General features: G+C 37.1%; 1 protein-coding gene across 7 annotated transcripts in view; it reads right to left on the reverse strand.

Annotated features, from left to right (window-relative positions):
- The window catches only part of RGS7 (regulator of G protein signaling 7), a 254779-nt gene that overhangs the window by 59098 nt on the left and 175949 nt on the right, over window positions 1-19732 (reverse strand). For 6 of the 7 annotated variants that reach the window (XR_009727292.1, XR_009727293.1, XM_061365740.1 and 3 more), the window contains exons 6-7: window positions 11759-11810; window positions 302-366 (exon numbers count right to left, since the gene is read on the reverse strand). The exons of the other annotated variant lie outside the window; for it this stretch is intronic. Coding sequence is in view for 4 of the 6 variants with exons in the window: in XM_061365740.1 (XP_061221724.1) it covers window positions 302-366; window positions 11759-11810 (117 nt within the window). In the remaining 2 variants the exon portion in view is untranslated. The remainder of the gene's footprint in view (window positions 1-301; window positions 367-11758; window positions 11811-19732) is intronic. 7 annotated transcript variants of the gene reach the window in all.

The raw sequence follows: 19732 nt of genomic DNA on the forward strand, positions 1-19732 counted from the left end.
TCAGACCTTACACAGTGAGAGTACAACTACTTTCAAACACCTGTGGCATATCTGGGTTCATGAACAGTTATTTCTGATTTTGTCATGGTGATCTGAGCAGAGTAACACTAAAGATGAACCAAAATCTCAACTTTTGCCCAGTTAGCCCTCACCAGAGTCTCTCAAACAGCATCTATACCCACAGGCTAGCAAAAGTGTCAAAACCCCAAATAAATTTCACACATAATGCCTATAGTTCTTAACAGTATTTCACACATTTATTAGTCTCAGCAAAGAAATTCACTTTTCATCAGGTACTTACAGCTTCATAGTCTGCTAGCTCCAGCCTTGCTTTGTTTTGCATTGTCCGCTTGCAGAGGTAAACAGCTGGAATGGAATGAAAGAACACAGAATTTGCTACTATCTCATAAACACAGCAGATCAGAAACCTAGAGGCTTCATCTCTATTTTACTGCTAACAATTTTTGTTTTGATTTCCCCCTCTATTCTAAAAAGTTTTGTAACTAAACTGATAGGTCAGAGATTCATTAAATAATGAATAAATAATGAATCTGCTTTATGCAACAGACATCATATACAAACTGTATGAGATACTTGGGATGAGGTTGTTTAATGGCTATGGAACTGGCACATTAAAAAATGGTAAAAACATTTTTTAAACTCTGTGTTTATAACTCACAATAAGTTTGATAAAGAGCTGCTGCTATATTAGTCAAACATGTTTTAAGACTGTTTATACCTGATTTTACTTATTTTTACTTTATATTTGGAAATCACGAAATTTCAATCTACTATTTTAGCTAAAAATTCATTCCAGATAAAACTCAATTCTCATATATATTAGTCTGTGACAACCAATATTTAAAACAGAAAATAATGTGAGAATAAGAAGTGAAAAAGTGTATCATGCATGAGATATAATGAGAAAAAAATATTATTTCATTTATTTTCTGGATCCAAAATCCTTCAGGAGAGCTGTTCTGCCTTCACCTCACCTAGAGAGAACAAAATTTTAACTAATAAAATGGAATACTGACAGCTAAATACTGAAAGGATTCAGGAATGAAAATGGAATTTGAGACTACATAGACAGCACAGTGGTTTACATTATGTTGCTTGATCCTGAACTCTTTATGCACAACGTCACCCTTGAATGAGGTACATTTCCAACAGACTTTCTTTAGCAAAAAATACTTCACATCAACTCTATTCATACAGCTTCCCCCACCAGTAAGACAATGAGTTCAGTGCAGTTCCTTATGGTGTAATATTTACCCACTTCACTACTTCAGAGCACCTTCCAATGTGTCAGATGGAGGAATCTTTTGATCAGTGCAGGTAAGCAAACTTTTAACTTATCCATGATGTCTACTGTCAGCAAAAAGAGCCCGTATTTACTGGTTGTGGTTAGGAATGTTCCTGTTTCCTGACTGCCAGCTTGTCAGTACAGGAGCGAAGAGAAGTAACTTCACATAGGAACCTAACTCTTTCAGTCACTAGGAAGAAGGAGGTGCTCATCTTACATATATATAGCTTTGATTTTTAAAGCAGACAAAGCAATTATATTTTACAACTCCATGGAAACAAGTCACCTGCAAATACATGCAACCCCCCTCCCATGGATGTTATTTCAGTGGAACTGATGACAAGCATTTCTAATAACTCCAGCTGCAGTTACAGGTGTCCTTGTAAAATGAAATATTTTTTTTTATGTCTTTTTTTCTCTCTCATTTTGTGCGTGTTAGCTGGTCTATTTTCTCTTATACTTCTTCACTTTTCACTCCCATAAGAAGCCATGATGTCTTTCTCTATTCCCGGCTTTCTCATATCCCCTCTGGTTCCAAAGGAATTTCTGTGTCTAAAAAATCTACAAATACAGATACAAATCCATTCACACATCAAGTATAGCAGACAAGCAGTTTCTATAGCCTCAGTGTCCATGTATTGTAATATTAGTATACACTTATGCTAATGCATTGGCATGCATGCTGAAATGTCACCAAAAGATGATGGGATGAATTCTGAACCCGTTGCACCTAGGTTGCATCCACAATCAGTACAGTGTTCAGAGAACACTGAGGAGAGGGATAGTCTTTGTCATTTAGATCCTTTCACAGTGAAGAATTTTCCTCTCTTTTCCTTGAAAACAGGTTATTTCATTGAACAAGTGAAAAAAGTCCCTAAACCCCTTGAAAATACTAGCATTAGAATACATATTTAACAGAAATATGTGGACAGTTCTGGGAATTGCAGGGGTCAAATTTTGTCTAGTACAACCAGTCTGATACTATCTGAAAACAAACAAAATAAACTCCCTGTTCTCTGAACTTAATTAAACCCTTGTCAATCACATTCTCATGGTCCCTGTATAGGCACTGTTAGTTTAGCACTTCCTTGAGTTTACTGTGGAATTAGCATCTCCTGCTACCTCCAACAAAACTTGTTGCTGTAGGGTTTTGGTGGGGTTGGGGGGGGGGGGGGGTTGGTTTTTTGGTTTTTTTTGGTTTTTTTTTTTTTTTTAACCCACCTGTCAGGATAGGTTTTAACAAAAAAGCATCTTCAGATCACAGAGTTCTCAACACTGGCAAAAAACCCCACTGGATCACCAGGAGCAGGAGAGAGGAATTAGCCTGCAAAACCATTAATCTAATACTGTGTCTAAGAAAACTTTTATCTTCACTGTGTGACTCTACTGCAGTATTTTCCCTGCAGGGTTCTTTTAATGACTTTTTGCTCCAACTCCATAGGAAATAGTCTGTGTAAGAATGTTTGTCATAATGAGCATATTTTAGCCAAGACTCAAAAAGTCACATTCGTCCCTCAAACCACTTTTTCTCTGAAATATCCAGATCCTCTCCCCTTCAGGAGACTAAAGGTTATAATAACTGTGTCGTGGTTTCTTCACATCAGAAATGTTTCCATGTGCCAGTGTGGGTAAGGCAGAATCTACCCATGCAAGATTTAGCTATTTGGGAAACACAACATACCAACTAGTGTAGAAGAAAATAGCCCTGAAGGTCATTCCTACTCTTTGACTCAATCTACTGCCAATGCTATGTGCTAACTATTACATCCTTATTATAGAAGCTCATGATTGAAGATCTATTTAAGAGCTGCTGGCAGCAGCTCAGGAATTGGAGTTCACCAGTTCACACTCTTGTTATCATATTCTTTGGCTTGCTTGTAACAAAATTCATCAGCATGTGGTAAAGCAAGAATGTGAAAATCATCCTCATTTTCCACAGAACATTTGAAGGCACAAAGAAATGAAGTTTTATTCTTGCAACTTTTAAAGCAATAAGATCTGAAATACAGATACTTCCACCTTTGCAAGTACTATTCCATTTCCACACCAAAACATATGTGAAATAACTGCGTGTGTTCAGTAGCCCGAACTTGCGCATCTGGGGACAATGTCAGTCGGTTTCCCTCTCAAAGAAGAGTAATGAGCCCTCAGTACATCAAGGATCTCTAACTGCCTTGAGCAGCCCATCCAGGGGTCTCCACCGAGGTCTCCTGTGCCCAGGAGCTGTGCTTAAGCACAGCTATTTTCCCTGGTCCCAGCTAGAGTTACATTGTAGATACCTGTCAAACCAGCCCTGTAATTTATCAATGCTGCCCTGGCTTCATGGCTTAACTTTGGACCTTCCTGGACACTTCAGACTTTGTTGGTGAGGACACTGCTCCTGTCTGCAGTGCTGGCAGCCTTCATTCTTTGCTCACCTTCCCTTGCAGACCTGCCTGCTCTTGCCACCCCTTGACAAGGGTGCTGAAAAATGCTAAACATATGGTTGAACGATATGCAAGGAACAGGGTCTGATTAATAACCTCTATTTGCTAAATATGGACTGCCACATACACTCTTATTTTCAGAGCCAGTGTATTCTGATGGATTTTGCAATCAACATAATTGCCTCCACTAAAGTGAATTATATGTTAGATGGTATAGCTTGTACATTGGAAGTGACTGATTATCATGAAAAAACAGATTTGCCAATAACTTCAAAGGCAATATTAATAAGCATTTCATAATGAAAGATGGTCAGTGATGTTTATAAATGGGCATTTGAACCAAAAAACTGTACTAAAGCACACTTTGGTAGCTGTGCAGTAAATACAGACTATTCACTCCTGAAAATTCACTGGGGCACTCACAAAATGTGGGCAATGTGAGAGCTTAAAGTGAGATTGGAAAGTGTTCTAGCAAGAGTTGCATGAAGAGGGTGTCTGGGTTTTCCTTCTTCCAAGTTTTTAAGCTGTTACACCCAAAATAAGCCATTTTCATCATTAGCTACCTTTGTTTCATATTCTTGACTGTTTACTTGAACTTGAAAGCTCCTAAGACATATCTGTAGATTTTTTTTTTTATATTTAAATAAGGTCATAATGATAATGAGAGGTTTCATTGTAGAATCAAGAAACTGAACTGAGCACACACTGTATTACACACACTTACTGAAAAAGAAACCCAACCAACCAAACCCCAAAAAAAGCCCGAACAAACAAAAACCAAAGAAACAAAACAGTTTTCACCCAAAAGTTAAAGTGGGGAACTTAAGTATGTTGCTAAACAGGGTCTAAATCTTCCCTCTTACCACAGCAGGGAAAAAGCCTCATCTAAATTCAATGGAAGTACAACTGGGCCTCTGAAGACCATGGATAACGCCGCCTACACATCCATCACCATGTACACAAACTTAAACTCCTTACATAACTGTCCCAATGCCTGTGGTGTTACAGCTTGATTCAGCCCCAGATGGTGGGCGTAACTTTCACTGAACATTCATTATCTCCACCGAGGCCAGATTAAATTTATACTCTCTGTGAGTCAAAATCCTGCTTTCAGAGTCAGTGTGCACATGCCTAGTCAGTATTTAAAGAGCAAAGAAAATAGCAAGCACTGCAAGGTCTGTGGGTTTCAAAGTGGGCAGACAGAAGTTCTCCCTTCATATGCAAGTGCCTGTATCAGTTGGAGAATTACAGGACATGACTGTGGAACAGAATAAATGAAATCAACTACCTAATTTAAATGTTGGGATTCCTAGGGCTATTTATACCCTCTTTAGGTCATTTCTGCTTTTACCCAATTAAAAGAATAAATAAATAAATTTTTGCTCTTCACACTTAATCTTAAAAAAAAATATAACTTTTAGGTGGAGAAATTGGTCATCATCAGCCTCATACACCTACAAAAGAACTGCACTCAGTTAAATGAGAATAACATTAAGTTAGAAGTTAGACCTTGATAGGTGATGTGCACTAAATTGCCAAATGGTCAAAACCATAATTTCTGAAACACTCTTCCCTTTCTCGACTTTCTATTCTTTGATGACACTATTTCTATAATATCTAAGGATACAATTTGATTTAGATGGGTTGAGCACTTTCTTACATAAACCAAGGACAAGAAAGAAACCAAATTTCAAACTACCAGAAAGCTCAAGAATTAGGAAAAGGTGAATGAATTTTCAACACTCAAAAGTCCCCAGATGACACTGGCCTCAGAAAGTCCTGCAGGGTGACAAAAAGAGGTGTGGAAGAGAGGTCACCCAAGCTACATAAATTCTAGGATCAGATAAATAATGTGCTGTTGTCAAATCTAATATTTAAAATCACATCCATTGAATTATTTCATACTTCTTGTTGTTATCATTATCTTTTAAATTTGCATTCAAGATTTTAACACCCTGTTCTGGAATTAAAAAAAATAAATTTCTACCTCCTCTTCAGACTCTCAGATTTAAGGGGGACTCAAATGCACTTGCTAAAAAGCTTCTAAGAGGAGGTGTAACAAATCCAAATACACTGACTTTGCATAGAAACCACTTAGGGGATGTGCAATCCAAGACAAAGGTGAGGATGTGAGAAGACAGAGAATATTTTCTTCTAAACTGCAAAAACTACCTACAGGGGTGGCATCAGAAGGTGGCCGTTACTTGACAAAGCAGGCAATTACTTAGTGCCCACAAAGGGCTACCAGTGACAAGACAGCACAGGACAACAGAAAAAAAACATTTGTTGTCATTGTTCCTTTCGTGGCCTAAAAGGTCTAATTTCCATATTGATAATGAAACAGACAAACCTATTTAGTTTACTCAACATGGTAATTTAAGAGCAATTCTGAAATTTACAAGTTATGTTTCTAAATCTCAGAACTCATTAATAAAATTTTTTATCCCTATTTATAGGGGACCTAGATGCAGATTATTAATCCTTTTAAATTAATGATTTTAAAATAATGCTGAAGAAAATATGTACATGTGTCAGTTATCTTTTCATATATGTGCACACAAATGCATTGGCCAAACGCATTTTCCATGCATCGCATATTATGGATATAAGTTACACATTCATGGAAAGAAAATTCAGGTAAGCACAAAACTGAAATGGTGAGCTGACTGGAGTGCATTTTCAGGAAATGCCTTATGCTTACAGAGTCCTTGCTGCTGTGGTTTGTCAACGTCAGAATTAGCAAGGATCAGAAAAAAAATCAGGACATGCTTGTTGAAGTGAGACTTTCTTTCCATCATTTATATGACAGAGATTGCTCCTAATGAGTGAATTATGTAGCTCTGCAGAGAAATATAATGCAATACGAATTCAGAGTGGAAAAAAATCTTGTAGGTCACCTCTTCCATCTTTCTGCTAATGCCAAGTCCCTTTCCTAAAGATCATTTGATTAGGTTCTGCCCAGATTAAATTTTGTCCATAGCAATCACCGGCACTGGCCACATTTTCTTGAGGGACTATTCTCTGTGACAGACTGTACTCCTCACTCAGTCCTGCCACCAAGATTCAGTAGATTCTGTATACATAGTTTCTCAAAATCACTCACTTAAGGAGTCATAACCCAATCTTAGCAATGAACTAGTACATTACTTGAGTCTGGTAGAAGAGTCTGTTTCTCACTACACCTACAAATCCAGCAAGTTTTGAGACTCTTTAAGACAGGTCCTTAAAGGAAGGATCTCTATTAAGGACCTAAGATGTTTGCTTACAGGAGCTGCTCACTGCTGACATTCACAACTGACACTTGCTGCTATAAAAATGGAACTGGGCATCAAGATTTAAGATTACAGAACTGCAGAACTCTCCAGAAACTATTTACACTATATTAGCAAATTTCTCCTCATTATCGTGGCATAAATTTTAAGACATTTTTATTAATATCTGGTAATTTGTATAAAAGAAATACTACTCTGCCACCAGTTTTGACTCAAGCTACTGACTAATATTTATGGATTGATTTCCAGAGAAGCTGAGGACATGAGGTTGTCCAGCAGATTTCAGGTAAGCAATAGGGCATAGTATTTCTCAAGCACAAATCGCTTACTAATAAGCTGTTGCCAAGGGAATCTTGCCGGGGCATTTGGACAAATAAAGTATATAATGCATCCTCTGTACCGTTACTCACGCCATGGGAGAGGGTGCAGCAAAACAAATGAGAGAGAAAATTCCTGAACTAACCAGATTTTAATAGAGAGGTTTGAAGCTAGGCACGTAAAACAAGCAGGCAACAAACTCTAGAGGGAAAATTATATGAAAATTTTCAATATGTGGAAAACATGATACATGACTGCAATTACTTTTTGTGCACTATGCACTCTTTAGCATGAGTGCAAGTTTGGCAGAGGAGAGGCGGATGAGACAGGTGTGATGGCTCATGGTCAGAACACAGCAGCAGAGGCTGAACACAAAGAAGTCTGTCAGTTTACTCTTTAACAATAGGAATACAGGAGCAATAGGAAGGCAGCTTTGTACAGACTGACTTATTAGCTGATTATAAGAAAGAAATAAATAATAAAAGGACACTTTTGCTTTCATAAAAATGCTGAAGAAAAACAGCTATGAGACAACTTTCACATAACAAAAGTAGACAGTTTCCTTATTTTACTGTAACTCAGACTGGATAACAGTCATGAATATATATAGAACTGCCACAGAAACCTCCAAGCAGCATTTACCCAGACAGAAAACTTACACTTTTAAAGGCAGCAATTAATTCTTTTTGGGTTGTTTTGGGTTTTGTTTTTGTTTTTGTTTTTGTTTTTGCTTGTTAGGAAAGTGTCTTTACAGCACATAACTTTACCTGGGAGGCTACTGAAAAGAAATTGAATTTCTCAAATTTGCAACAGCTGTAAGCTACTAAACTTCCAAGAGAACCTGGCAAGTCCCATGAGAATTGAGGCCAAATGTATATGGAATAAGAAATTCGTGTTTGGCGTTATATTTCTCCTTTCTGAGAGGCAACGGACTTAATAAGTCTCCATATGTAAGTAATTCTTAATGACATGAACTACTTTTAATCTGCCAGAAGAAAAATCTGTCAGTTACAAAAGTACATCTGTAAGAAAAGAGATGATTACAGGTAGGTTATGCTCAGCCACTAGCTGCATTCATTTCCAGAGCCAGTTTTCTGAACTGGGATCAAATTCTGTCACAAAACCAAATCATAATTCAGTAACATGACTTAACTCAGAGAAAATGCAAAGTGGTTTGAATTACACTGGAATTGTTATTATCAATTATTATAAATAATTATTATAAATATGCAGACTTCTTTTCATTAATAAAATCCTACTGAAAGCAATGGGATTCTATAGAGAACAACATGTCTTGCATGGGTGGACTCCAAGACATTTGGCATTAAAAAGGATACCTTCAACAGATGGAACCTCAGAAACTGCCTTTAAAAAAAATTGTTTGGAATTTGAGGCATCTCTCTTGAGGTCTCTTAAAGCATAATTTTCAAGAAAAGGGGAGGGATATTTTCAGCACTTGGTGAAAAGTAACAGCTTCTTAGTAACCTCAGAATGATCAGATGGTCAATATTTTGATGGTTATACTCAAACCCAACAGTTACAGTATTTCACTTTGACATGCAATAATTTCATTCAAGCCCTTTTTTTGCCACCAAGACATAGCTTTATTATGAGAATGGGCATGCAGCTTCTTGACATTCTGGAAGACTCTTGTTTTCTTTTTTGTTCACATTTTCTACAGAGAAATCTCTTTTAAAGAAAATATTTGATATTGCAAGCTCATGTGGAACAAGAAATTACAGTTTAAGAGAAGACAGTAACATGCTATACAAAGATGTAAAGATTATTTCTTTCTGACTTAACTCTGGCAATACCTCAATCTCATTTAGGTTCTAGTTTAAAATTAATTATTTTTCTGGCAGTATGCTACATTCTGGACAGTAGCCCACCTATGGCTGAGTAATGCTGGGGAGCAATTTTTAAATGAAAATGAAATTGTAGTGTATTTGTAAAGACTTGTAAAATCAGGTCAATGGCAAAGAAAGTGCTTTGCTTTGTTAATAACTTTGATACAGGGAAATTACAGAGAAAGCCTCCGTTTTGCTGGCGTTGAGAGACTCCTATTGCCTGCCACAGCCATTAATTTTAGGAGGTGTAGTTTCAAGCTTGTTTAGGACAAGACCATGAAAATGGAGCACTGCAGAACACCATAATACATGACAAGTATGAAATGAATTTGTATATCTGTAAGAACACAAACTCTATTTATTTTCTAGGAAGTAACAGAATTACTCTGAAGCCTGCAAAACCTCTTTTGAGTGTATTTGGTGTGTAATGTAATATCCTTAAGTTTTTCCAATCCTACTTTAGATTGGATTCTTGACTATTATCTGTTTGATTTGTCTGTATTCCTCTGATGAATACTGTTTACACCAGTTATGCCACCCTTTGTGCAAGCAGCTGTATTCAGTTCTCCCCTTATCTGCCCTCTCTTTATACTCATAGAAAGGCATTGGGAAAAAATCCTCAGGTCACAACGCAAATGCTAAGTTCTGGGATGGGGAAGATGATAACCTAATAAGAAAAGTATTGAGAAGTTGTCTAAAAAAAAATTATTTTCCTGTGAATGCTCTGGAATTAGTCAATTCAAATGGCACACAGCCACCTTAGGTAGATCTAGTGCTCTGCCCTGTTGCATGGCAGAATTGCGGGTGGGTTCCTTACAGGCTTGCACCTTTGGCTCATGACTCAGAAGGAGCAATGAGATGGCAGGGTTAGGGCTTTCCCTTCCTTCAACCCTCTGCAAAAGAAAAGCTTAAATTCACCAACTGCAACATATTTCCCATTTATATTTAAATCTTAAAAGCTCTCAAATGAGTATGTTTACTGTCAACAAAGGCACCTTCTTGCATGATGAAGAAACTGATCCTAAGTTTAATTCTGCATTTCTGGCATGCAAAAACTGGACAGATTGTATAAGATTTCTATTTACTGACTAAGGTGTGTAATTCCAATTGAGCAATCAGCTGTGACTAGAAAGTTAATCTCTCCTAATTTAGTTTAAAGGATATTAATTGAAACTTTCCCAGCCTGATCTCAAGTTCAGACCTTTTAAGCGTATAGTTATTTCTTAAAATCCCCCTGGTAATGTAACACATATTAAGCTGAACAATTTAATGTCACTTAAAACCATAGTAAATTACTTTCTGATTTTTAACATATTAGGAGAGTATACTGAAGTGCCCCTCTGAGAAAAGCAAGTAACAGTTTCAAGGAAAGGGAAAACACTGTAATAAGTGGTAAATCAAGCATTTCTCCTTCAGAGACTAATTTCCTCATATAGAGTGGCTAATCACTCAGATGTGGTATGGATTACCCTTCCTCTGTAGCTTTCAATAACAATTTGCTGGACATCTTCAAATCTCAGTGTAATAAAGAAAGATTAACATTTTTCTCCTTCTATAAGATGAGGAAACTGTCACTGTTTTCAAACTCTACACTGAATGCACTCATCTCTGCTGACAGTTTCAGCTTGAAATTGCTTTATTTAGCGATGTATTTGAAATTAAACTCTGTCCACTGCAGGAAGGAAGCATCTATTGGAACCATCCATCCCTGCAGTTTTCAGCTCCCAAGGGCTGAGAATGAATCCATATCACAAGTGAACACATACCTAAATTTCAAAAAAACCTTTTAAATAGAGACTTTCAAAGTTTGCATTTTTAAACAGGTAAACTATCATGTACGTGCTTAGTTATCTAAATAAGTGACCTGGTCTTCAGATGAGCTGTGTACTTACGGTCTAGATTAGAATGAACAGGAGACTGTTCATAGATAAGCCATTTTCTTTAAAAATTACATCACTATTTGGTGTGGAGCAGCACCTAATTTTGTTATAATTATATTAGAGGGTTTTTTTAATACTTTAGGTAGTTATGTCCAGATTTTCCTAAGCACACATCAGTAATTACAGTGTTTAATTAATGATTAAAACCCCAAGAAACAGACAAATAAACAAGGTATTTTCTAATATAGCTAATATTAGAACCATACTAGTTTCCATAATAAATAATTTTCTACATGGTTTGTATCAGATATAATGTATCTAAACTAGGCACATCTTTGAGTCTGAATCCGAAAATACCTATTGCACAACCATTAGTAAAGTGTCCTCTGCTTTACTGAGACTTTGTTACTGTAAATAATTACACTTCCTAGAGCAAACAGATGTAAATGGCAAGGCAGGTTTTGAGGACTTTTGAGGCTTTTTTGTTTTTTTTCCCCTCAACTCCAAGTTTGACTTCAACAAACTTTTAATAAACTTTAAAAAATGTAACACGACATTCATTTCAACATCAGCAATTCTTGTACAGGAACTACATGACATATAATTATGTTTTTAACAGTGGGATGATTAAACAAGACAGACTGCAATGATGTCTTCATTCATATAATACATAATTCCCGAGAGAAATAGGAAAGATTTCTACACTGACCATAGTCTGTGTTTTCCGGCTCCCAACAATTTGATGGCCAAAAATAGGGTGTCTATAGACAAAACAAAAAAAGTAGGGAACTCAAGTTAGACAATGCAAGTATTATACAGTCCTTGGATTGATACTTGTTTTCAGAGTCAATTTACAATTCTGGTAGATCTATTATATTGTTAACTTGGCAATTTTGAAATAGGCATCAAAACAGAAAATTACTTTTGTATGCTTGCTTATTGCACTAGTGTCAGAATAACATTGAAAAAGAAGAACAAAGTGTTCTTTGTATTCTTAAAATTAAGGGAACAAAAGCCACAAGGTTAGGTAGCGAGCTTGTCTTTTTCATCTTCTCTAGCAAAACACCTCCTACATGTCCTGAAGAATCAGTTCTAGAAAGTGAAAAGACAGAAGACACTTTGGGGTACATTCAGTTCTTGATTTTGGAGAGGTTTCATTAGTATATATTAGTAGTCAATATTCTTTCCTAGGAGCTATTTGTTTCTATTTGTTTTAGAAAAGGCCACTAAATACAACCTCTTTTCACAAAGTTGTCAAAGTTCTTTGCATCTGCTGAAGCTGGTGTTTTGTTTTTTTTTCTATTTTTTACCAATCATGATATAAAATGTGACTTATTTAAAATGGAAAACCAATAAAGCTATTGATAACTAGTTGAACATTATGCTTATTAAAACTGCAATGTATTGTTAAAATAATTTGCTTTTACCAAATGAAGACTATAAGACCATATAGACATTTTTCACTCAAATAACTTATTTTCTAAAATGGTAAGTTTTTAATAAAAAGTAAAGCATTATAGTATTTTATACATAACACATTCATACATATTTATATACGTATATGCATAGACAGAGAATTATATCTTATTTGAGCAGTTGAATCAATCTCATTAAATTCGTGGATTGGTCTGGGTGGTATTTCAAAACACAGGTGCTTCCCTTAGGAAAAATTTCTGCTTCACTCTTACTATTTTTTCTCCAAGATCTCCCAGATGCAAAAATGGAAATCTCTCTTGCTGCCCACTTCCCTCAAACTGTTTTAATGTTAATCTGGAAAGCAACAGGGGCAAAGGGTGATACATTCACACCTACTCAGGTTAAATGCATGTTGTGAGAAACCTCTCTCTCTTGTAACAATGACCCATCAACTTTAACAGGAGCAATTTAGAACTTGCTATTTATGTAGCAACCAAGATGAGTTAAAGGACAAAAAGAAACAAACTAACTTTAAAGGATGTGATCCTCATAAATTAATTTATTCTCTGAAGCAGCAATGAATGAATGGCCTACGAACTATTCCTTTGCAGTGCCACTGAAATCAAAGTGACCAGTATAAGAACAAGTAAAAAGGAGAAACCCCTAAAGATGCAAGGGTTACTAAATACACATAAACCATATCTACTCGGGCAGCTCCTGAGCTGAAAGTAGCTGGGGCTTAGATTTTATTTACAGGAAGGTAGCAGTTACAGTGAAGAATGTCTGGAGAAAGGTACAGGGGAAGACTCATTTTGGAAATATAGAGACAGATATTCTTTCAATTATGGGTATACTTGCTGCAAATTCCATTTTCAACCTCCTCATACACACTTAGACAAATTACATATATACACTTGACAAATTACATATACTCCCATCCCAGCAAAGATTAAAAAATAAATCCTGTCTTCTGATTCTAAGCAAATTCCACAACTGCTTTGGGCACTCAATTCACAGAAACTATGAGGAAATACTATATATTCACAACTATATGTTTATGATGCAGGAATAAGTCTGTTGTTTCATACATAAAGGAAAAGGTCCCAGCCAGCAAGAATACTGCAGGAAATAGTTCCAAGAGGCAATCAAAGACATCATAACAATCAAGGATACATCTGATATTACTGTTTCAGTATTTAGTTAAAATAACATTAAACTTTTTATTGGGACTTACACATCAGTGGTAAAGGGAATGTGGGCACTAAACAGAATATGGGAAGGGGGACAGGATCTTTAAGGTTGTGAAATGTCACTTTAGCTCACCAGGGGACAACGCGGACAAGGCTTTTCTGAAGGATGAAAAGACGTGTTCCAGTGGCAAGAACTGCTTCTAACAGAGGGACTCCGTACAGATCAATGCTGGGAAGTGTGAAAAATGCACCAAAGACACTTTTTCCTTTCTTAAGTTGAACAACACTTTTGAGGGAACAGATAAAAGAGATTTTGTTCCTTTACAGAATACATAACCAAGACTTTGCAGCTGTGTAGTACTTGGAGTAAAACTGCAGGATGAGACTGGTATTCTGCAAAGAAGAGCACAGCAGCATAAGGGCCAGCAGGCTCAGAGAAAAGGCAGGCAAGGTCTCTGAGGAAAGTATACAAAGAGACAAAGAAATGGCAGATGGCAGTTATTGAAAGAGACTGCGTTAAATGTCCAAGTACCTTTAGAGACAAAATGCAGCAACAGGACAGTGTAATCGCCTACTGGTAATCTCCAACCAACTAAACATGTAACAAAGATCATGCCAAAAGCACAAATTAATGCACATGGTACTAAGAAGGAGTCTAAGCCTACCCACACCAGGGAGATAAAATCAGAAAAGTTAGAACATAAGGTTTAATTCACAAAGCAGATGATAAGTTATAACAAAAGGCTTCAATAATGTGTTATAAGGGTGGTCAAAAAAGAAATCCCCCAAAATGCAAACATTACAATATCAGAAAGGGGTTCAAATGACAGTTGGTACAGATAAGTACAGAAGATTATTAAATGCCTTCCTTGTTTGAGTCTTCAGAAGGAGGGAGACTGCTCAGATAAAAGTCCTTCTGCCCAGGGAATAATGCACAGGCCTGAGCTCTCCGTGCTGATTCTCTGAACTAGGCAGGCACAAGCTGCGTCTGAACTACAAGCCAAGACCCTGCCTGCATGGTGCTTGGATGCATTTAATGGGACCTGCTGAGAAATACAGCTCATCAGCTCAAGCACTGGAGCTGGCCACCAGCCAGCTGGCTCCCAGTGGGAACAAAGTTCAAGCCTGCCTGCAATCAGCTCTGCAAACATGCCCAAAATTAATTTGGACATGAAGGTAAGACTACAGGGCAAAGTACAGGACAGAAAACAGGAAGAGAAACATTTATAGGAGGTCAGACAGTTCAGGTCAGAGGCCTGCTGAAATTCAACACAGAATGCTTAAGGAATTTCTGTGTTTTCACATGGGTAAACTGTGGTTATTTGTAGAAAACTAAAAAGCCTCACCAAACTAAGGAATGACTTCTGGTCTCTCAGCAGTGTAAGTTATATGCATGTAAGTTATATATATATGTAAATATCATGATGCAACTTTGCTCTGGTACTTCTCTTTCTGAGAAGTACCAGAGCAAAGAGTACTTCTCTCTATAGTACAGAGAACAAAGACTCTATAGAACAAAGAGTACTTCTCTCTATAGTACCTAGCATATAACTGTCAAAAGTTATCAAAAATATTGGATTATCTGCATGATGTTTAAAGGGGTGCAAGTTACCTGAAGGGCAAGCTACACATGTAAAAGTATTAATTCCAGGAACCTTTGAAATATGGCAGTCATTAAAAAAAAAAAATCTCATAAGGCCACAGAACACTACAGCAAGGGAAGGTCTACCATTTCTAGAAAAGGGAAAGACAAAATTTTCTGTATTCTAATCTTTCTAGATGTCTATATTGAACAATTTTAATAAACTATCTATTTCTGAATCCTTAAAAGCTAAAGGTTACTAAAATTTTGATTTTTCAAAAACATATTAGGTCACTGACAGTGTAAAGCCCCTGCCAGATCAGAAACAGTAGATGCTATATATTTTGACCAAGGCAAAGTCCTACGGTACTTTCTGACGAGTAGGTAAGGAACCACTAAGTAAAGAACCAGTAAATCAAGCATCAGGGACTGTAGTGATAGGACAAGGGGCAATGGTTTTAAGCTTAAACAGGGGAAGTTCAGGTTAGATATAAGGAAGAAGTTCTTTACTGTGAGGGTAGTCAGGCACTGGAACAGATTGCTCAAAGTGGTAACTGCTCCATCCCTGGCGATGCTCAAGCTAAGTTGGACAGAGCCTTGGGCGACACGGTCTCACGTGAGGTGCCCCCTGCCCATGACAGGGGGGCTGGAACCAGATGATCTTAAGGTGCTTTCCAACTCCAACCATTCTATGATTCTATAATTCAGGTATCACTGTAAGATATGTGCTCAAAAGCAGCTACAGGTCCTGATAAAGTTGTAGATAACTATAACAAAACTAAAGTTGAATAGTTGTAGATAACTATTATTCATTTTCAAAGCAGGGAATGACATTGGTGGATGTAGAGACAAGGACAATTCTAAAACCAGGCACAAAAAAAATAGTGGTAAGGGATAGAATAAAAACTTGAGCAAAAAGCCAGTTAAAAAAAAAAAAAAAAGAAAAATCTTTAAAAAATCCTAGACACTGAAAACAGAATAAGATTAAAGGATTTTTGCAATGCTGTGACTGTATGAAAAAAAAAAAATCAACAATAAACTTGTGTGTAGTTAAAATGACTGACGCTTTCCCAAAGGTGTGTTCCACATTTTCTTCTTTAATTGTTTGGTATTAACAAAGTTCTGGTCTTAATCTACCTCACCATGTCCCATGCACACTGGGTAAAGTGGAAAACCCTTTAACAAAATATAGCAACAAAAGTAAATCTCAAGTAATGTTATTCATGGCAGAAAAAGAGACCCAGGGAGAAACCTCATCACAAGGTTCCCACAATAGTACAATTCCATTATTAGAAGGATACGTTAAATTTTGGGGGAAAGGTGTATCAAAGTCTCCCATTCAGGCATCCCTCAAGTGCACTAGACAGTCCCTTGCCTGTCTTCATTCTTCTGGGGCTTGCTCTGAGTGCTTACCCACTGCTCCCAGCTGCAACCCTCCTCAGCCCCAACACCTCACAGGCTCTTACTTGTGCAGAGATTTTTTGTCCCAGCCTCTGCACCAAGAAAGTTAACACTGAGTTTGCACAAGATCTCAGACATAAACCCCTGGAACCTTTGACTCCAAAACCTGGTTTTCCTACAACTGGAGTCTTTACTTCATCCCTCAAATAGTTCTACCACATAACATGTGACTACATACGTGCTGAGTTTACATCTTTCCACTTCTGCTTTAAAAAACTCCACACAGTTTTATAGTATAGGTATTTAACAATCCTTTAGAAGAACTTGCTAGAGAGGTTATCCATGAAGACTGGGGGAAGATTTGCCTCATTCAACAAGAAAACATTAGGAAGTTAAAAGAGTCCAATAAGAAGATCCCTGCCTGTTAGCACAGAATGAGGTCAGGAATGAGAATAGGAGGTGTGTGCAAAGAAGAAAGCTGCCAGCTCTCATCTGATCTATTAAAATCTTCCACAGCAATGCAAGGAGGCTCTGGCCACTTAAATTACCTTCTCTATACCTGGACTATCCAAAAAAAGCTTGGCTTAACTATTTGTTACAACTTGCATATCTGAAGTATACTGTAGATGAGTTCTAGCATCCCTTGCAATATCCCATATTCCTATAGCACAAATATTATACACTGTGTGCTTTGTTTCATAATGTAGAAACCATACGAAGTGGAGACTTTCCCCAAGAGAGTTATGGATGTGGTATAACATGTTGAACCTCTACACTACCATTTTCCAAGAGATTATAAAATATCAAGATGGGTTTTTTTTTTTTGTTTTTGTTTGTTTGTTTGTTTGTTTTGTGAAATATAGAAAACCTGAAGGAAATCTTGTACTTAATAATTTTACTTTTCCTCAGAAGGAAATGTGAAGCAGTTTGTCATGAACAAGTATTAAACAGGGAACATCTGTCATTTTGCCATGACATCCCACTTATAGCCGGCAGGAAGGTGGGTGGTAGAATGGTTTGGGCAAAGTCAAGTACTGTTTATCAGCGCAGGCAGAAATAATGTTGCCAGTTTTTATCAGTACACTTCGAAGGCACTTTGTTTAATTGTATCTGTAATTTGAATAAGTACAAGTCAGCAGCTGGAGAAATAATGCTTACCTAGCACTGTACATGAAACTGTAGAGCCATTCAAGCATTCAGAAAAAAAACAGGCTGTTACACGGATCTTTATGCTATTGATGGAAAAAATGGTTTTGCACACAAACACATACTGGCTCTCTCACATTACAGACTAATATAATTAGGTAAACCTAACCACAGAAATCCATAATCCTCCTATTAATAAAGTCATATGAAACAAAATCCTGTAATATAGTACATATTCTGCACTAAACAAATTGACAGCAGCAGCTGCTATGCATCATGGGTAATCCTGTCATAAAACAAATAGATCTGCTTTGGCCCTACCATAAAAATTAATCAATAATAATATCTGAGCTAATGAAAGAGCCACTTATAAAAATCAGTGTTACCCATCAGCTTTTATAAAACATGACTATTTTCAATGCATTAAACTGTATTACTAAGGACGGAAATCATTAAGCATCTTTCAGCTACCCCTTGTTGATAGTAATAAGAAAAGAATTGTTTCTGAAGCTGCTTCAATCTGCGAAATCTTTTAAAATCTAATTACTGGGATGAAGGAGGAATATTCAAATCACTCATAACCCTTCCTTTGCATATTATTGCTATTCTTTTCACAGGCACCAGGGAGTCTTTATAAACAGCAGAAACCAAGTCTTTGCTAAAAAAAAAAGTAGTGCCTTGCATGATGGATGGCAGTATTCACGCACATTCAGTTTTACATTCACTGCAGTTGGCTCAGATGATTTGCTAGTAAAAGAAAAGGGTAAGTCTAGCACTGTCAAGCCCATTGAGGAAGGATGACAGCAAGTAGTGCTCCACAGTTACCTCAGAATTATTAAAAAAAGAAAGTAGATGAGGAATTTTGAACAAAAAAGATTTTGGCTCCGTGACTCCCCCCCCTGGAAAGGGGATGAGCACAGAAAGCAGTAAGGGAGAAAGCATGCCTGAGTAAGGAGTTTAAAAAGGAAAAAGGACATGGATAGGGTAGTCAGCAAAGGGATTTGAAATGGTTTTTGCCTCTTTGAAACCTAAACAGATCCTTTTATGATAAGCCTGAGCTGAAGAGACAACGAATTAGTCCTTGCACCTGCAACTGCCACAGAAAATCTGCCAAATGCTGCAGATTTTCCTTTTCTCCTTTATTTCTAAAATCTGGCTCCCAGTAAATTCCTTCCCTCAAGGCACAGTAGATTATCCAGAAAGGCTGTGGAGAGTGGCTAGAGAGCTGTGATGTTCAGCCACAGCTTCAGGATTCAGAATGGCTGGAGGCTGGGCCAGGACTGAACCAAGAGGTACCTAGCCAAGCAAAGCTGACTCAGAGAGATGTGGGAAGCAATGTAATTCCACCTGAGACACAAGGATCCACAGCACTTCATGATCTACACTCTTCTGCAGCAAAGATATGCCAAGATCCTTACAATGATTGCTACATATATTTGTCCCCAATGTAGCCACAGGTAAACATGGCTGGAGAAGTTAGATGTGTCAAGAAAGTGTTCCCAGTGACAGAACAAAAGACATCACAGGTGAAATCTTCATCTTGCTGAGATCCCTGGGTTTTGTTGCTATCTTCACCAGACTCATACTTTCACAAGAAAATGTTCCCATTCCCACATTTTCTCTCAGGTATTTATACCTTCCATCTTAAAAGTTGCAGAACAACAGCAGAACCTAAACATCCTCTCTGAAAATTAATTTACATTAAATCACAAATTAATCTTATAGAAAAATAGGAGTGTCATTATCATTAGCGCCAAGGATCCTAGGAGCTTCCTTAAAGACAAAAGATATTAGGAAACATCATTTTTTCACTATGAACATTGAGACACTCAGAATGCATGTGCAACTTAAAGAAAAAAATAAGGATATTTTTCCCTGGGAGACTATTTTGGAAGTTTACAAGCTAAAAGGGCCAGTCAGGCATTTCTTACCAGGACTTATTACCACT

Source organism: Neopsephotus bourkii, unplaced genomic scaffold (genome assembly GCF_033783945.1).
Source record: "Neopsephotus bourkii isolate Nb327-2 ecotype Australia unplaced genomic scaffold, CSIRO-AGI_Nbou_v1 NB_1292, whole genome shotgun sequence".
Classification (NCBI taxonomy): Eukaryota; Metazoa; Chordata; class Aves; order Psittaciformes; family Psittacidae; genus Neopsephotus; species Neopsephotus bourkii.